This window comes from Marmota marmota, unplaced genomic scaffold (assembly GCF_001458135.2).
Source record: "Marmota marmota marmota unplaced genomic scaffold, marMar, whole genome shotgun sequence".
Lineage (NCBI taxonomy): Eukaryota > Metazoa > Chordata > Mammalia > Rodentia > Sciuridae > Marmota > Marmota marmota.
Genome location: NW_026000102.1, coordinates 1,721,357 through 1,741,448, shown reverse-complemented (window position 1 = coordinate 1,741,448; position 20,092 = coordinate 1,721,357). Strand labels below are relative to the sequence as shown.

General features: G+C 42.6%; 1 protein-coding gene across 2 annotated transcripts in view; it reads left to right on the top strand.

The window, feature by feature from the left end:
* LOC107155508 (peroxisomal membrane protein PEX14) overlaps positions 1–20,092 on the top strand; it is a 212,374-nt gene that overhangs the window by 85,365 nt on the left and 106,917 nt on the right. For both annotated transcript variants that reach the window (XM_048783631.1, XM_015501404.2), the window contains exon 2: positions 6,871–6,918. In XM_048783631.1, coding sequence (XP_048639588.1) covers positions 6,871–6,918 — 48 coding nt within the window. The remainder of the gene's footprint in view (positions 1–6,870; positions 6,919–20,092) is intronic.

Here is a 20,092-nt window from a genome sequence, read left to right as displayed (position 1 = left end):
TTTTTCTCCTACAATGATCATGTTTTCCTTTAAGTATTTGAATGCAGTGTATCTGTCTTAGTGTTCTTTGTCTGCTAGTTATATAATTTGTTTTTTCTTATTATTATTGGTCACATTTTCCTGTTTCTTGACACATGTTGAGAATTTTGGTTGAATGCTAGATTTTGTGTGTAAATTTCACATTGAGAGTTTGGATTTTGTGGTCTTGAAACAAGGTTGGGCTTTGTTTGGTGGGTAGTTATTTGTAATTACTGATTGATTAATTGATACTAGGGATTGAACCCAGAGGTTTTTAACCACTCAGCCACATTCCAAGCCCTTAGCGGTCTTGCTGAGTTTCTTGGGGCTTTGCTAAGTTGCTGAGGTTGGGTTTGAACTTGTGTCCTTCCTGCTTCAGCCTCCTAGGTCTTGGATTACAGGCTTTGGCTACTATGCTCAGCCTATTTGTGATTCTTTCAAGTCCTGTTTTAAGCTTTGTTTGGGTGGGTTTCGGATAACTTTTGCTGCTGGGATAATCTGACCCTGCTACCAAGGGTCTTTACCTTTTAGGTCTCTAACTGAATGCCCTGAATGAGCAGGGAGGATACTCCTCTGTTGGTGCTTGGGATTACTGAGTCCTGTGGGAGTTCTGAGAGCTGTTGAGCTCACAGCTTCCTTATCACTCATTTTTTTACCCTTATGAAGTTTCACCCTATTCGTATGCAAGTTTTAATATTCAACAGAGCCTCAAGGGAACTCCTTGCAGACTTCTGGAGCTCTCTTTCCTCATAGCCGTTTCCTCTCTGGAACTGTGTTCTGCAGTTCTCAACTGTCTTTCCTCCCTGAACTCAGTGAAATCTCTGACCTCTTTACTCACTGAGACTGCCATAGTCTTCAGAGAACCCCCACGATTCTTGGTCTGAAATGTGCCTCCTGGCTGAAAGCCAGAGAGGTTTTCGGGCCCAGATCATTTGTTCTGTTCTGTTCTGATCCTGTGCTCACAGGATCACAGTCCTGTGCTGCCCATTGTCCAATATCTACAAACAGTGGTTTCAGTTGTTTGCTTAGTTTTCTCACTGCTTACTGTGGGAGGTATGTTACTCCTCAGTTGATTTCAAGCAGAAGAGTGACGTGATATAATTTTTACTATCTCATCCAACTCCAATGTGAGGTGGTAGTATTATTTCCATTAGTCCTGTAGACAAGGAAACTGAAGCTCAGAGAAGTTCAGTAGCATACCCAAGTCACTCAGTTATTCATGCCAAAACTCATGCGCTTTCCTTCCACTCTACCTCTGCCTCTTAAAGAATATTTGTGGGTTGTATCTTATTCTTCCAGGACATAACCAGAGTGGCAGTCACTTAGTGGATGTAGGATCAATGCTTCTGCCGCAGGAGTGAGGGCACCTTTGTCTCTGTTACAATAAAAACATTTCTCTGTCTGCTTCTGTGGTCTGTTTTTATTTGTCTGACTTTTTGTTTTTTAAAGCATTCTTAATCTTTTGCTTTCTTCTTTTCCTGCTGTCTTCATCCTGGCCTCTAAAGATCCAGAAGTAGATGACTTTGGAGCTTCTTTCTTATATTTTTGCTATAGATCTCAGCTGGTGGCTTATAAAAAAACTTACTTTTTTTTTTTTTAAAGTCATGGACTGGGCTGGGGATGTGGCTCAAGCTGTAGCGCGCTCGCCTGGCATGCGTGCGGCCCGGGTTCGATCCTCAGCACCACATACAAAGATGTTGTGTCCGCCGAAAACTAAAAAAATAAATAAATAAATATTTAAAAAAAAAAAAAAGTCATGGACTGACTACTCTGTAGTCATATATCCAGGGTCAAGCAGGGATTTAATTTGTAGGGATCCATCTCAAGCCAGATAATGGACATGACCACTAAAAGGGGCAGATATAGGGGTAGGTGTTTGAAAATGTGTTGGGCGTTCATAAGGCTGGACTGGTCAGACTAGCAGGCCAGCTGAGCTTGGGCTTGCACCCCAATACAGGCAGTCAGCTACTCACTTTTTCAAGAAGTGCCTGGAATTATATGTTTGTGATGGGAGCCTGTCCTTCTGTATGAGAAAGCAGACTGGTCAGGAGTCTCCTTGGAGAGAGTCCTCTTTGTGTTTAAGATGGAACAGGTCATCTTTGGGTGCATTTAGCCCTCTTTCCTCTAAATGCCACTGGGACCCTCCGGAGTTATGGCAACAGCCAGAAACACCTCCATGTATTTCCAAATGACCCATGAGAGTGATACTGCCCAGTAGAGAATTATCTGTCCATAACATTATATTAAGAGTAGGCCACATTTATGTTAGGTTCCAGGGAAAGACCCTGCCCTGGTCCTGTACTTGCTTTTGTTGGGCATATATATGTCAACTGATTCCTTTGTTTTGATTGTTTAAATAAGAAATTTTAATGATGTCCATATTTATTGAGTACCAGTGATATTCTGGCTGCTGAAGATACTTTAATAAGATAGTAAAATGTCTGTCTGCAAGAAGCTTAAAATCTAGTGGGAGAGAAAGATGGCAAACTAGTTATTTAACAAAGACTATCCAAAGGTATTCCCAGGGAAGTAAGGATGGAGGCTATTTTGGATTTAGTCATCAAGAAACTGTTTTCTAATGAACACTAGACAGGAAATGGGTGCTAGTACTTTTTGGACAGCAGAAATTTCATCATGAGCTTGAGAATCATCTAGAATGTAATTGGTGTTGGGCAATTCCCAGATTGGTGCAAAGCCCTCTTAGTTCACTGATGTTGTTTAATTGGTCTGGGACAACACGTGGGTTGGAATGCAGTTTGGGGAAATGCTGTCTCCTCTTAGCAACCCTAACATTGAGCTTAGAGGGCTGGCTTTGTGTGTCCAGAAGATAGGAAAGCCAAGACTGGAGGACTTTGGAGGGTGTTACTGGGTGAAGTTCCTTGGTGGGGATCTCCTGCTTTGTGTGTCCTTGGAAGAATTGATAAGGGCTGGGATATAGCTCAGTTGATAAGGAACCTATGTCAGTGGTGGTTCTGTAGGGTTGGAATGAGAAGGAAGCTTTCTTTTTTATTCTCAATGTTTAATTTTTTAAATTATTTGTTTTAGATGTTGATGGATCTTTATTTTATTCACTTATTTATATGCAGTGCTGATAGTCAAACCCAGTGCCTCACACATGCTAGGCAAGCACTCTACCACTGAGCCACAACTCCAGCCCTAAATTTTTAAAAAATATTTATTTATTTTTTTAGTTATAGTTGGATAAATACCTTTATCTATCCATTTCTATGTGATGCTGAGGATTGAACCCAGGACCCAGCACGTGCTAAGCGAGCATTCTACCGCTGAGCCACAACCCCAGCCCGTAAATTTTGGTTTTTAAACAATATATTTACATGGCTCATAGTTGAAAAAAGGTGCTAAAGGGTAGAAGTTAGTTGTCACTGTATATTGTTTGAAGTTTTTTCCTTTGGCAAATATTAACTACTGAAGAGGTGAACTATTTTTTTTTTGTTGTTGTTGTTGTTTGTGCTGATGGGATGAAATCCAGAGCTTTGTGATTGTTAGGCAAGTACTCTACCACCGAACTACACCCCCCACCCAAGAGGAACTGCTTTTAAGGAAAGTTCCTTAGTGACAGTGAGTTATAGTGATGTGTGATGTAAACAAAATTTGATTGTTTTTATTAAGTAGAAGTGTTCAAATCCCTGTAGGACTAGTTGTCATAGGCAAGTTATTTGACCTTCCTTTCCTCAGTTTCCTTATTAGCAATACTTTTGTGCAAATATTGTGAGAATTAAGTAAAGAAAGCGCTAATAAATAAATGCTAGCACTTAGTATCTGCCAGATGGATTGAAGGAAGCCTTTAGGAAGATAATGAACTTTAATATATAACACATTATGTATTAATGAGTTAGAACCATTGTTCTATTCTTTGTGGCTTATTCATTTACTTGACAAATATCTGTTCTTGTTTTTTTTTTTCTTTTTTCTTTTTTTTGTGTTATGGGTGTGGAACTCAGAACCTCACACATGCTAGGAAAGTGTTCTATCACTGAGCTACATCCCCAACCCTAAACCACTATCTGTTGAAGGCCTAATCTGTGCCTGGCACTCTTCTTGGCCCCAGGGATACAGTGATAAGCACACAGTTTCTGCCCATGTGGAGATTTTTACTGATGAGGGAGACACATCATTCACATGATCACACAAATATAAAATTGCTGTTTTGCTCAGTTTTTTTTTTTTTTCTTTTTCCCTTTTGGTGCTGGGGATTAGACTCGGGGCTTTGAGCATGCTAAGCATGGGGCTGAGCCACACTCCTAGCCCTCTGCTCATTTTTTTTTTTTTTTTTTTTTTTTGTACCAGGGATGAGACCCAGATGCACATAACCACTGAGCCACATATTCAGCCTTTTTAAATTTTATTTTGAGACAGGGTCTTGCTAAATTGCTTAGGGCTTCACTAAGTTGCACAGGCTGGCTTTGAACTGGTGATCCTCTTGCATTAGCCTCCTGAGTATGCACCACCTCTCCCAGCAACCTCTGCTCATTTCTTGAAGGAGAGGGATATGGTGTCTTGTGGGTGTGTAATAGGGAGCTTCCACCTGATCGTGGATGTCAGAGAAAGACTGTTTTCCTCAGGAGGAGTTGCAGCTGGCTAGTTGCTGAAGTGGCAGGAAAAGGAGCACCATATGCAAAGGCCCCTTGACAGAGGCCAGTATGTGTTATAGACGGAGCTGGGGAATGTGTTATCACTGGAGACCCAAGATATCATCAGTGGATGTGAAGCCTTGAAGGCCACATTGAGTTTTTTTCTGTCTTCTCTAGCCATAAAAAGCCATTAAAGATGTTACTGCTGGGGCTGGGGTTGTGGTTCAGTGGTACAGCACTTGCCTAGCACGTGTGAGGCCCTGGGTTCGATTCTTAGCACCACATATAAATAAAATAAAGGTCCACTGACAACTTTAAAAAAATATATACACACACACACACATATATGTGTGTGTATATGTGTGTGTGTGTGTGTGTGTATGAATATGAATATGATGTTACTGCTTACTGGGGTGGATAAGGTATGAGATGATCTGATTATTTTTATTTTTGCTATACTAGGGGTAAAGCCCAGGATATACCTCTGAGCTACATCCCCAACCATTTTTATTTTTTTATTTTGCGACAGGGTCTAACTAAGTTGCCCACACTGCCTTGAACTTGTGATTCTCCTGCCTTAGACTTTTAAATGTCTGGGACTGCAGGTGTGTGCCCCTAAGCCCGTCCTGATTACCACAGGAAATGATAGTCTGTTTGCATCATGGAAAATGTTTTGGAAGAGAGCCAGCATGGATGTGGGTGAGCTAATTAGAAAGCTGTTGCAGTGGTCTAGGCAAGACCAAAGTGATGGTAGTAGACTTTTTTTTTTTTTTTTGGCAGTGCTGGAGATTAAACTCAGGGTGGTAGTAGAGATGGAGAAAAGTGGAGGGGTTGATTCCATGGATACTTGGGGAGGAATATTGACAGAATGTGATCATGGGTTAGCTCTGGGAAGTGAAAGAGGAGGAGGAGCAGCTCTCGAGGAGTCCTTTCAGATTCTTACGTGTGCATTTTGTTGAAGCTTGTGCCCTTTGTCTAGACAGGCAACACTGAAATGGTATAGGACTCCTGTGGTAGAGGGAGGGGGTTGTGAGTCTGCTATGAGTTATGTGGTGCTCAGAGGGATCAGGCCTAGAGATCTCCCAGTGAGCTTATTGATGCCCAGTGTTCTGGGAGGGCAAGGCAGGGAAAGCTTGTTCAGATTTTAGATTGACCCACTTCTACTAAGTTTCATGCTGGTTGACCTTGTCCTGGGACCGGACTCTGCATGGAGGGATAGGGTCTTTCATCCCTCAGAGGCCTTGCCACTGAGCCATGGGCCAGCTGTGAAGTGGCAACCAGACTCACCTTTGGCCCTGTCTCCAAGGAGGCTGGCACGGGCTGTCTGAACTGGCTGGGAGGAGAGTGGAGGCTGGATACTGGCTTCTGGAATGCACATTGCCTGCACTTGTCTGGATATTATCTGCAGATAAATGGCAATTGACTTTAACATTAGAAACAGTAAACTAATCATAACTCACTCAAACTGCTTGTTTTCTTGTGGGAATTTGTAAATTTCTTTAGAAATTTGTCTGTCTCTCTCTTTTTTCTCTAAATTTTGGTCAGCTTAATTGAGGATTGAGGTTTTTGCTTGTGAGGGTGAGGTAGTTGTCCCCAGAAGGAAACATTTGGGGCCAGGCCTGTTGGCCAGTGGTGCCTGTCTGCCTGTAAGTTGGTCTGTTTATTTGCTAGCCTGTCACTAGCTTATTTCCATAAAACACTTAAGTCTAGGACTTTCTTAACTATTTTGTTTGGGTAGTATTCTTCCTGACAGGCAATACATATTTGTTCTTGGCTCCAGATAGATGCCTCAAGAAAATCCTGAGTATGGGCAAATGGTGCCCCCTTGTGGCTGTATCTGGTTTTCCAATTTTGCTTTGGGCTCTTCCTAGTCACCTTGAGCCAAGGAGGTAGCAAAAAAGAGGTGTGGCTCTCTCCTTGGTCCTTTCTCTGGACTTTGCTATTTCCATGGATTTTGTGATGGTCCCCAACCCCTCCTTCTTAACATCTGACTTCAGTTCTCCCAGATAAAATCAAGCCTTGTTCTTGAGGGCTGTGACAGTGAATCCAACAGTAGTCTATGTTTCTTGGCTAATTCATACTCGTGGGCTACTTCTTACAGACAGCTCACCGTAAAACACTGTAAATTTTTGAGAAACCAGTGGGAAATATAAGAAAGGGGCATTTGTGGGTGTTGTTTGAGAATAGAACATCTTTGGTTTTTTTGTTGTCCACTGGGTGGCACTGTGATCTTATTTTCTGTTTGTGTTTCTCTTTGCAGCCAAGCTCTACTCCAGGAAGTGAAAATGTGGTGCCTCGAGAACCTTTGGTAAGTACCCAAGATATAGTATCATTTTCTAGTAATTAAAATACCATGTGAGTTTAAAGAAACCTTACAATCCCATGGTTTGCATCAGCAATGTCCCTTCAAAAGTAGATATTATATGGAGACTTCCTGTGCATGACCTCTGACCTCTGTCTTCTGTTCTAGCATGTAGGGGTTAGTGAAATCTCTCCTTGTTAAAGCCTGGTCTTTTCCAGAACTAAAAGTACCCACCCTAAATGATTATGCACCGCTTTGCGTGTGACAGTGAGATGTCTGAAACCTGGGAGGCAGTGTTGGAACAAGGTTGCTAGGCCCAGCCAGTCTGTCCTGGTTTGTATGAAACAGCCATTCTCTGCTTCTTTGGGTGGCCTTTAAGGAACAGATAAGGGAGGGAATTCTGATTTTTCCATAGGGCTGTGACAGGCATTACCAACACTACTATCTTTATAGACTGCTGATAGGGAAATGGGCTACTAAGTACTAAAGATAATTTTCTTCGCCAAATACTTTTGCTTGGTGCTCCGAATCAGAATCCCTGCCTGCCTGCCCCATTTTCATTCTGTTTGGCATTTTATGGCCTGCGGCAAATCCTGTTGGCTGGGTAGTAGGACTGGTTCTTTACAAACCAGGTAAACTTTAGGGAAGAGCCAGTGTTAGGTTCAGTTTTTCGGAGCCTTTTCTCCCTTAGTGGTGACAGCAAGCTGAGGGGGCACTGCCCAGGCTTTTTTTCAGCAGTGCCTGCAGTTGCACCTGTTTTCTTCACTCTCTTCCTGACAGCTGTTGGAGGAGATGACATGAGGTCCTTAGCTGGTATGATCAGGTCCAAATTCTAGTGTGTTCGAAGGCCTTCTTAGGTGGAGGGTGACATGGATCTGGCTGAGCTGTAGACAGGCTGAGATGGTACAAGTGCTGATAGGACTATTTCAGAGGAGTACTATCATTTGTGTCACCTGCTCTTACCAATATGGGCTCACTTCCATCTCTCCCACAGTGGCCTCATTTTGCCCTTTGGTATTATTCCTTGGGGTGGGAGGCAGAGAAGGCTTTCCCAGCCTCTCAACTGGGAAGCTTGAGTGTGTCCCATGGGGTTAGCCTCAGAACCACTCAGGCTGAAGTTGTGATTTAGACTAAAGTCCAGGTTGAACACAGTACTCCTCTTCAATCTTTGTCTCTTTAGTCTCTTTTCGATCTATTAATGTAACTATTGATCATCAAAAGAGTGGCCAACCCTTAGCTGGGCGAGGTGACACATACCTATAATCCCAGCTGCTCGGGAGGCTGAGATAGGCGATCACGAGTTCAAAGCCAGCCTCAGCAAAAGCAAGGCGCTAAGCAACTGAGTGAGACCCTGTCTCTAAATAAAATACAAAATAGGGCTGGGGATGTGGCTCAGTGGTCAAGTGCCCCTGAGTTCAATCCCTGGTACCAAAAAAAAAAAAAGAGTGGCCAGCCCATCTTTTGGGGCATGATTGGGCAAACTCTTTGGAAACCCTGTGTAGTTGGCATCCTCACTTACCTCTGGGCATGGGAGCCCTGCAGGGCTTTGCTCTGTTAAGATTTCTGTACATGGCTCTTTTCCTGCTGTATTATGCATCTGCTTGTTGGTCGGTTGTATTTTTATTTCTTTCTTTTCTGGGAGGCCCTGAGCAGTCTTCAAACCCTAGTAGCCTGTGATCGTCCAGAGTTCAGACTCATTCTCTCCAGGCCAACTCTACAATTACCTTATATTTAATTAATATTTTTTTCTCCTCTTTACGTACTTGCTGCATAATTGCTCAGAGGAAAGAAAACACATAGCAGCAATTTATATATATATAAAAAAACAATAATTAAAAAAAAAAAACCCGAAATAAACTCCCATCTCATTTGGGCTGATCCTGTGAGTTGGGTAATTAGGGCCCTATTAAAAGGTAGACCCTCCCCCCCCCCTTTTTTATTAATTTTTTTATATTAAACTCCCACAGTCTCTCAGTCATGCCCTTATTGCTTTTGGCTAACCATTTGCAGCAGCCTGATTAAATGAGGGCACCAGCCGAGTTGTATGGTCTTGTGTGAACAACTTCTTTCTCTTGGGAATGGCAGTGGAAGGGTGTCAGGCTGACAAGCCCTCTGAGGGATGACTTGTGGGGCAGGTTGGAGACACTGGGCAAGTAGGAGGAGAGCCTGTGGCTGCTGTGGACTGGCAGCCAGCTAGGTAGATAACAGTCTCGGGTGTTGGAGAGGCTATGGGGTGCCAGCCCTTGCCCACAGCTCTGCAAAGGGCTGTGGTTTGAAGAAACTTAAGTGGTCAACCCCTTCCTCAGGGAGGGGGGTTTCTCAGGCTACTGTGTAACTGTCTCCTGGGGCTAGGCTCACCTCCGCCTTGAGGATGAGAGAGCAGACAGTTGAAGAGTAAAAGTAAGCATTGTTCTTAATTCACATATTGTATTTGGGGAAGAAAAGGCATTTGTACACATGAAACAATTAGCACAAGTCTGTATATAATTTTAGCAAGCAGCACAAATCGTATATAATTTGGGTAGAATTGTCTGGCTGGGAATCTTAGCGGGATCCTAGTTATTCGGAGAAGGAAGAGGGTGGTGGGTGGGGATTTAGGGATGGTTTTTGTGACACTCAAGCAAGGTCTTGGGGAATACATACTCCAGTATTGGGGGAATATCCTGCTGAGTTGTTTTGTTTTTAACTGATTGCTCCTTTCTCACAAAATTCCTTAATGGAAGCTGCCTGGTCTCTACATTAAAAGGATTAAGCATCAGATGCTGAAGGCAAATAACCCTGTTTTATTATTTTTTTTCCAGAACTAGATGATCTCTTTGAAGTAATTTTTCTCTTTATTAGAAAAGCGAGGGAGTTGTGTGTGGTGGTGTAAGCCAGTAATCCCTGTTTTCTTGGGAGGCTGAGGCAGGAGTATTGCAAATTCGAGATCAACCTTAGTAATTTAGGCAGGCTCTAAGCAACTAAGTGAGACTCTGTCTTAAAATAAAAAATAAAAAGGATGTAGCTTAGCACCCAGGGGATGAAGTCCTTGGGTTCAATCTCAAGGAAAAACAAAAAAAGAAGGATTGTCGGTGTAGCTCAGTGGTAATGTGCTTGCCGAGCATGGCTGAGGCCCTAGGCCCTGGGTTCCATCCCTAGCACCACAAAAATTTTGAGGCATCTGCTTTTTTTTAACACAATGCCTTTATTTTTATGTGGTGCTGAAGATCAAATCCCGGTCCCGCCTGTGCTAGGCAAGTGCTCTACCGCTGAGCCACAATCCCAGCCCTTTTTTTTTTTTTTTTTAGATGAGGTTTTGCTGTGTTGCCCAGTCTGGTCTGGAAATCCTGGGCTTAAGTTATCCTCCAGCCTCAACCTCCCCAGCAGCTGGGACTGTAGGCGTGTGCGAACACTCCCAACTTGGCATCTGCATTATTGTTTTGCTTTCTTTGCTAAGGTGGGAAGGCCTAATTTTCATTCCTGTCCTCTCTGGATCATAAAAAAATGTCTTGTAATGTAGTGGTGAGAAGTATAATTGTGTAGTCTCTAAATGACACATTTGTGTTTATAGCCATTCCCTGGCCTTGATTCTAGTTGAGTAGTAACCCTACATGTTGCCTTCTCTGGTCCCTTCAGTTCTCCCCTGCATCCTGCTCTCAAATAAAACCAACCACACCACCCAGACCATATTAGTGGGATAATAGTTGGTTTATAATACATTCAGTGCTGGGGAGTGCAGAATAGACCGGTCTTGATAAATTCAGTAAACTGGATTTGAAATTCTCTGATTGTTAGTGATAGAAATTATTAATTACTTTTCTCAATTTATACTCTTTTCATAAGCTTTGCCTCCTAGGACAGGAATTTTGATAGCCCTCCAGAGGGCTGACCTCCAGTTTCTCCCTGACCTGTTGAAAATCTGTGATTTTCCTACAGCCTTTTGCACACGTGCTTGTCCTCAGGCTCACATATCTGTTTCCCATGCAGCCCTGGCAGGTTGAAGCCCTGCCTGGTAGGTCTGTAAGAGTGGGGGGTATAGCTCAGTGCTGGAGTGCTTGCTTGCCTTCTTGGCTTCCATCGTGTGTGTGTGTGTGTGTGTGTGTGTATGTGTGTGTGTTGAGGGGAGCCGGTACACACATGAAATGGACAGTTGTCTGAATGGGGCAACTTGGTTCCTGTCTTGCTTGGATACCTTTTGAGGTTTTCTTTTGGTTATATGATTTTTGGTCACTTAAAGTAAGCAATAGCAAAGGTTTTGTTACACATCTGCTCACTTGTCTCAGCATGGCTTCTTGGCATTTGGCCATGCTGTTGCTCACCCACTTTACACAGTGCATGTGGTTTTGGCTCAACTAGAATTTTAGCTTTTTGCTCTTTGACATTGGGTTCTTTCCAATGGATGAGTCTTCTGCCACCCTTTCTTCCTTTAACTTATAGATATAGGTTTTTTTTTTTTTTTGGTTTTCTATCTTGTCCCTGCAGATCCTCCAAAATAATCCCAAATCCAATTCCATGTATTTTTTAAAAAATGATAATTTCCACGTTGTCAGCTTTACTAGGATAAATGTTTTTATTCTTAATTTTTACATGTAAAGATGCTGTGCAGTTGCAGATCCAGAGCTTTGCAAAACTTCTCCATCTCAGTAATTTTGCCCTTGGGGTACAAAAGGATCCTCCTGTAGCCTTGGGTTTTTCCCTGAGAATAAGTGGAATCCTGTCCAGGAGGTTCCACTGTATGTGTTTGAGCTCAGTCCCTCTGAAGAAGCCCGTAGATTTTATACTTGGGGTGCCTAAGATTTTTCTTTTTGGTTTTTAGGATAATTTTTCAGAGGCTGATAATCAAATGACCATTAGTATCTTGATGGATTCTTTATTCTTGGCCGGGAATGGTGGTGCATACCTGTAATCCCAGCAACACTGCAGGCTAAGACAGAAAAATTGTAAGTTTGAGGCCAGCCTCAGCAACTTAGTGAGACTCTGTCTCAAAATAAAAAATAAAAAGGCCTGGGAATATGGCTCAGTGGTAAAGTGTCTCTGGGGTTAGTACCCTGTCACTCCCCTAATCCCACTTAAAAAAAAAAAAAAAAAAGGATCGCTATAGCTAGTTTCTTGTCTCCTGAAGATCTCTAGCATGTTGCTGGCACAGTCTCCATGGTATTTGTATCTTTAAAAAATTTTATTTTATTTTAAAAATATTATATTATTATTTATTTAAAAACTTATTTAGTTATAGATAGACACAACTTTATTTTATTTTATTTTTTATGTGGTGCTTAGAATTGAACCGAGTGCCTAACATACGCCAGGCAAATGTGCTATCACTGAGCTACAACTGCAGCCCCCTAGTATTTATCTTCATCATTTTTTAAAAATTTTTTTTTTTTGTACTGGAGTTTGAACCCAGGGGTGCTTTAACACTGAGCTACCTCCTTAGTCCTTTTAAAAAATTTTGGCACAGGGTCTTGCTAAGTTGCTGATGCTGGCCTCAAACTTGCAGTCCTCCTGCCTGTGCCTTCCGAGTTGCTGGGACTATAGGTGTTCACCACTGTGCCTGACTCTTTACAACTTTTGTGGTTAGAAAACCTTGGTATACTGGCTGGCAGGCCCACTGTGATTCTCATTTTTTTCTCACAAAAACATTTCTGAAGAATAACATTCACATGCTTGATACACTTCTTTTGTGTATACTCATGTATGCCCATGTATATATGCATGTAGATAGCATAATACACATATTTCATTTTATAAAATTCAAAGCATTTTGTGGGAAAATAAAATTGATGTTGATACTGTGTTCATGAAACTGGTTTACAAGCACATGAGTAATGAAACCAGCCATTTAGAGATTTCAAGAAATTGTCACTTTTCTAGGATAAATAGATATATATGGTAATCCTAATTTTAAAGTATTAAATATTATTGGTTGATTTCTGTGCAGTTAGGGCTTTTGAAGTAGCTGTCATTTCTACCTATTGCCCATAGGGGAAACATTATTGGGATAGTCCAAAATCCATCTATGTATGTAAGTATGTATGTAAGAGATAGGGTCTCACTGTGTTGCCTAGTCTGTCCTTGAACTCATGATCCTCCTGCCTCAGCTTTCCAAATATCTGGGACCATAGGAGTGTGTCTTTGTACTTGACTCTGCTCTTATTTTTAAAAATTAAATCAGACTGCAGGAGTGGCTCAGTGGTAGAAGGCTTGCTGAGCATGCACAGGCCCTGGGTTCTATTTCTTGAGGGGGCACTCCTCACAATTATTGCTGAGAAACTTGGAATGGAAGTCCAATGTAAACAACAACTGAAGGATGGGGCTCATGGTGTACATCGCTCATGGTGAGCATGTCATTATGTGACTAGATGCAGGATACTGAGCCTCAGACTCAACTTTTAATTTAATTTATTTTTTTTGATGGGTGGGTACCAGGGATTGAACTCAGGGGCACTTGGCCACTGAGGCACATCCTCAGCCCTATTTTTTGTATTTTATTTAGAGACAGGGTCTCACTGAGCTGCTTATTAGTGCCTCACTTTTGCTGGGGCTGGCTTTGAACTCTCAATCCTCCTGCCTCAGCCTCCCAAGCCGTGTGGGCTCAGCTCAGATTTTTAGATAGAAAAAAATGTTGGCTTTCCTGCTACCCCTTAGTGGCTCTTTACCAGTATAAATCTTCATGGAAGAAAGCATTTCTTTAAAATGCTAATGTGCATGTATACCAGCTCTGGGTTGGGAGAGTGCTTGAGCTCCTACCTATTCTGCTGGATGCGGGAAGGAAAACTGGTTAGAACCAAACGCCAAAATGGATGAACTTGAGGAAAGCCTCATTCCATTTCTGGATGGTTATAATCTCTAGGCCACTTACTGATTTTGAAATTACTGCCTCTTCCTGCTCCATCCTTCCTATTATAGTCTGGGGTAGTTTATGGAAAAGACTAGGTGGTGCCCTTTAAGTTGTTTCCTCTTTCAGGTAAATGAAGAGGTTGTTTTTCAGTTTGGAGGTATCCTTTTACAAATAATTATTAGATGAATCGAAACTCTTAGGAGTAATAATTAAAGAAATGGAATTTGAAATAGTTCTTCACCTTTGTTTATACTTCAGGCCTCTGGCTTTCATAGTAATACTTTATATTTGCTACAGTTCCTGTAATCAGAAGCTTTGCCTCTTGGATAACTGAGCACAGTCCTTTTTTTGGAGATGTAGGAATTGAGGTACTGGGCATTTATGTGCCTTTTCTCAGAGCCACACTGTGATGGGGGAATTTGGTTTTTCATCTTGTCCCAGCATCATTCTTTCAGAAGGAATCGTTCTTCTGCCTTTGCTCCTGGAGGTGTAGCTTAGAGTGAGTTCTCTGGCTGTCCTACCACTGTTGAAGACTGAATCTACAATTCTTATTTGGGCAGAGGGACAGTCCTAAAATATTTTTCCTTTGTTTAAACTTCATCATCATCTTATTTGAAATTTTCACATAAAAGAAGTATCACGCCTAAAGGGCGTGGCATCAGGTGAACCCCTTGTAGCTCCCAGTTTGAAAGCACGGAGTTTTGTGTTGTATGTGGGACAGTCAGGTGCCCTACGTTTTCCAGGATCATTTCAATATAAAACATTTGAGCCCATTGTCAAACTGGGCAGACTGATTTTTGGTTTGAAAAATACGATCTTGTAGTTAATCCCCCTGTGCGCTGTGCAAAGCCGCAGGAAGATAAAGTGGTGCTTTGGAGAAGGACGCTTTCACCGCCCTTCCTTCTTCCCTCCCAGCTCTCCTTTCTTTTATGGTTTGTAGTTATAACCAAGATTTATGCTTGTTGCTCCACAAATCTTCTCTCTGCCATTATGAGTTTGTCTGAGCAGTCTAGAGATGGGGCCGACACTGAGTGATTCCTGAGGTAAATCTACCCGGGGGCACTCCCTGTCAGTTGGAGGCAGAGAGGAGCTAGTGCACACCCCCAGTGGAGCGCCAGTGTGGATAAATTACCCTGTCGAGAAGAAGGCAGGCCTCCACCTTCGTGACCTTGTGTCCTAGCGGCCACCCTGGGCCACAGCTCCCCATCTGTGCAGAGTCCATGGGGTGGTTCTTGGGGTCAGCGATCGCTTCCTTTCCCCGCAGCATCTGCCAAGAGGCTGTTCTCTGGCTGTGTCAGCTGTTGCCCAGCCAGACCCATTTTCCCCAGCTTCGTGGTCGCAAGGAATTGCTAACGGAGACTAGCATGAAAGTTGATTGTTTGTACAATTGGTTTAGTTGTTCCACACTTCAATGAAAATAGATTTTAGTGGAGAACGGGGACAAACATTTATTAAACATCTTTTGTCCCATTCTTTGTGTTTTCCCATTGCCATGTCTTTTTTTTTTAAACATATATTTTATATTTTAGTTGTAGTTGGACACAATACCTTTATTTTATTTATTTATTTTTATGTGGTGCTGAGGATTGAACCCCGGGCCTCATGTGTGCTTGGTAAGCGCTCTACCGCTGAACCACAACCCCAGCCCTGCCATGCCCTTTTGTTTTGTGTGTACTTTGGAAAGCCCTTCAAATCTCTTTTGAGAAGAAGTAGGGTAGCAGGAATCTATTTTTAAAAATGTGTCAAGAGCTTGCATTGGACACACTCCTCTAATTGACTGACTTGCTATCTGGCCCATGGAACCCACTCCCCAGGTCTGTGTTCTGACAAGGCAGCTTGGCCAGTCGCTCCCACACTTGGTGGCCTGTTCCTAAACCCATGTGTGCCAAGTGTGCTTGTCATTGAATTAGGCCATTTTGTTGAATATGGTGTAAATAGGTGAAATAGATATGTGGAAAGAAGATTCTAAAGTATAATATAGTCTATAAAGATTAATGTGAAAAGAGTGTTTTATAAAAACTAGTTAAATGCTTTGGTAAATGCAAACTGCTAAAAAGATTGCTGTGAAGTTAGGTGTATGACAATAGTTAAACATGGGGCAAGATCATAAAAATCTAGAAGGATTTCATACTTTGATTACTTTACTAATGTGTGTAAGTTCTTGCTTTGCTTTAGAAATTGTGGAGGGTGCGTTATGGGTGGGGTTTATGTAAGAGAAGCGTCTGGGAACTTCAGTCTGTGAGCCCACACTCAAAGAAAGCTGTTGGCTGTACATCAAAAGATTGGTGAATGACTGTACATTTATAGGTTTTCAGTTAATATAAAATGTGGAAGGTATGTAGAGTTAGGACCCATTTTTAATGATTCTCTGCCTTAACTGATTTTTTGATTAACTGAGCAATTATTAGCTCTAATCCTATAGGCTGGTAGGGTTTCTACTATATAATACACTGATGTTGGCACTGGTTTCTTTGTTTTTATTTTATTTGATTCTCACATACCTGTGAGGATTATCCCTGTCCTCATTTTACAGTGAGGAAACTGAGGCCAAGGTCAGTCAAGGTACTGTAGCTAAAAATGGTATAACTGGAATGTGAAGTCCCGTATCTATACTGCCCAACTTGAGCAGATATGGAGCACATGTCTGGGTATAGTGTGGACCTCGCTGTCAGTGGCGCTGGCACTGTGGGAGGGGGCTCTGTGGTCAGGCCTCAGCCCTGCCAGGCTGCTGGCTGATCTGCATTTCCTCTCTGAAGTTGCTGCCTTACTCTGCTTTCCCTGCTTGGAGTCTTTTGTATGCATCTTAGCTGTTGAAAAGGCACCTATTAATTTATCACAGGTGACGTGTGCCTCCTCAGGCTTGGAGGAGGCGTCTGCACCTATGTACCTCACTAATGACAGGTTATGGGATAGAGGGAGATAATAGGATCTTTTCATCTGAAGTCTGTGTAGATGGTGCTATGTCTCTGGTAGCTTCTAGGGGGCAGCAACCGCCTGCTATTCCATCTCCTGCTGGCAAAGAGGAGGTTGGACAAGTAAGCTATATGCTTTGACTGTAGCTCTTAGAAGTGTCACGCAGGTTTTCAGGGAGGCACCTGAATCTGCCTGAGTAAACAGTATCCAGGATTCTCCGTTTCTCCTTTCTCTGCCTCTCGGGTAAAACCCTCTATCTGTGTCCCCTTCAGCATCCACACATTACTCATAGTCAGTTAAAGCAGCAAAGCTCACCTGCTTCGAAGATAAGAGAATGGTGATGAGTTAAGAGAGTAGAATCTTCTTGTCAGATTTTACTTTCTGCTAACTGCTGGACAGTGATAACCCGCTCTAACAATGTTTTGAGGGTTTGAAACTCTCCCTGTGGGCCCGAGTTTTTATTCTGTTGGGAATACCACTGTCATAAAGTGGATTAGCTATTTTTCTGTCCTCACTCCTATGCCCGTCAGTCACTCCCTGTGGCCAACCCAGTCTTACAGAGATTTTCCTGCAATTCCAAATGACTTCTCTCGGAAGCACATGGAAGGGAAAACTTTGGATTTGCCAGTTGTTTAGACATTGGGGCCCAATGCTGCTTTATGGGCCACTTGGGCCTTGTTGGGAATGAGTGACTAGCTGCCCCTCTCAGAAGCACCTGCTTCGCCCTGGCCCTGAGTGCTCCTGCCTGCCCGCAGATCCTTCTAGCCATGTGGCTAAAACAAGTGCCAGAAAGGAGAAAGGCTGGCTGCAGGTCGACCTGGGCAGGGGCACTTCGGCCCTGTGAGGTCCTTTTAAGATTAGCTAAGGATTCTCAGTCATGACTCCTCTGCAGGAGGAGCAGGCTGCCTGCACCGTGTTCTTGGGCTTTGCATCCTCTTGGGCCCTCCTCTGAGGATCCTGGAGCACTGGGGAAGGGCAGGAGTTTCCGTGCAGCCCCATTCCAGAGGGGCTTCATCATCGACAAAGCCATGCCTCAACCTCATCTCCTGCTCTCTCTGTTGTCTCTCTGAGAAATGACAGTTAATAGAAAATGTTAGGGCTGGGGATGTGGCTCAAGCGGTAGCGCGCTCGCCTGGCGTGCGTGCGGCCCGGGTTCGATCCTCAGCACCACATGCAGACAAAGATGTTGTGTCCGCCGAAAACTAAAAAATAAATATTAAAAAATTCTCTCTCTCTCTCTCTCTCTCTCCCACTCTCTCTTTAAAAAAAAAAGAAAATGTTAATGAAGAGAAGAAATGGCTAGAAATAGTGGCAAATCATTTGACAGTGGAGTGCTTTATAACTTCTGTTTATCAAATGATTACCATTATCATTATTGTTATTTCTATTGGATTTTCGAAGATTTCAGCCTGGTCTCCAGAGCCCCATTTATAAGACATTTTATTTCTTCCTTTGTACTCTCTAGAAATAACTTTATTTCCAGTGAAACCCAGATCCTCGGCCCTCTGCCCTAGCCCTGTTTCTCTCCCTTCCTTTGGGCTTCTCTTCCATTACCTCAGTAGGCTCTGTCAGGTGGGGTATCCCCAACTGACCAGGCTGGCGGAGCTAATACTGGCTGGAGGAGCGCTGTGGTGTTTGTTTTTGCAGTTCCTGGATTTGGTTTAATGTACAATTGATTTTTTTAATGTATTTAATCATTTTTTTCTTACCTCATAAGGATTAACCTGCACAAACCTCATTTTATCCTAAGTGTGGCTTTGGGAGGATGGGAGAAGAAAATTGAGTTTCTCTAGCTTATTCTGTTCTTTTTACTTTTTATTTTCCGAATGGCTTTTCCTGCAGAAGCAGCTCTGTAAAATACAATGTATTTTCATGGCCATTACTTACTCATTACTAACTGGTCTCTCCTGCTTCCCTTTGTCTGTGAACTAAATACAGGGGCCTGAAGGTAATTGGTAGCTTTATCACAGGCACACCAATTATAGATCAACAGGGAAGGCAGCCCAGGAATGGTTTGTGGTTGGTACTGGCTGCCCACCTAGCAAATGTGAACTACCATTCTGTATCTGCCACCAAGTTGGAACTGACTGGGTTGGTCCTTTCCTAATTTTGTACTTTGGCTTCCGCAATTGCCTCTCATGGTCTTACTGATTGACAGGTTTTGGTCTCATTTCATCCCTATCTGTGGTTCTTGCATCCACCTTGTTTCTAGTTCATACTTCCATGTCATGTACAAAAATTCATATGTATAAAATATCAATTTTCAGAGAGTTTCTTACATTTTGCAGAGATGGAGAGTGCTGGGAATTGAACCTTGGTCCTTATGCTTGCTAGTCAAGTGCTCTACCACTGAGTACACTCCCAACCCTCTGTATTTTATTTTTTGTGTGTGTGTGTGTGTGTTGGTTCTCTCGTGCCTAGAATGCTTAGGTGGCAGGCTGCAGATAAATGATTCTCTTGAAACCAGTGGTTTTCTGTACATTTTTGTCTGCTGAGTTAAAGTAAAGGTGTATTTGTGGGTGCCAGTTTATCCCCCTTTTTTGAGAACCTATTTGCATCCCACCATATCTGTTTTGCTGTGGCACAAAGCGGGAAAAGCCCCTCTTCACTACTAGGCTGCCAGGCGCTGTGTAAGGCTTTTAGGTGCAGAAGTAGGAAAGGAGGCCCTATGTTGTATGGCCATGTTTCCAAGTGGAATACTTTTTGCATTTGTTTGTCTCCCAGGTATTTGGCACCTCGGCACTTTGCTAATAAACCTTCTGCTGGATGGGCATATGCCATGTTGCTCCTCTCTTGGCAGAAAGTAGACACTCAGTATACATTTGTGGCATGAATCAGTGTATATGCTCACTTCTGTATGTTGGAGATGGAGAGCTAAGGAGCTGGCTTGCACATTGACTGCCTGGCTCTCTCCTAGGAACCTAGGGTGCAACATTCCCACTTGGGCACACATACGCTGATGTTTGGTGAATCGTTGCCACGTAGGCAGCATAAAGAGGGCATTTTATGAAAGGGAACATCAGAGGAAACATTATAACTGAGACCTTTATAGCCTTATCATTATTATGGTTTAAATCTTGACAGTCTTTATTTGCAGCGACATTGGGACCAGTAAAGACAATGCTCACTCCCACCTCCTCATTCTTTCTCTCCACATCCTGTTCTGTAGCTGTGGTGCACCGATAGGCATCGTTAAATGTGCAGGCAGCAGAGTTGCTTTTCAGTTTGTCTAGAAACAACCTCTTTTGACTCAAGTTGGAAACCAGATGACTCACCATTCTATTTGTTTTATTGCAACTGTCATTTTATAAAATGCCCTGAAAACTTTAAACTGAAATGCCAAAGTGAGGTGTGTTTTTTTCTTTCTTTCTTTTTTTTTTGTTATCTTTTCTGTTATCTCTCATCTTTTATGTTTCTCTTTCCCCCTTCCCTTTCAGAATTATTTTCTCT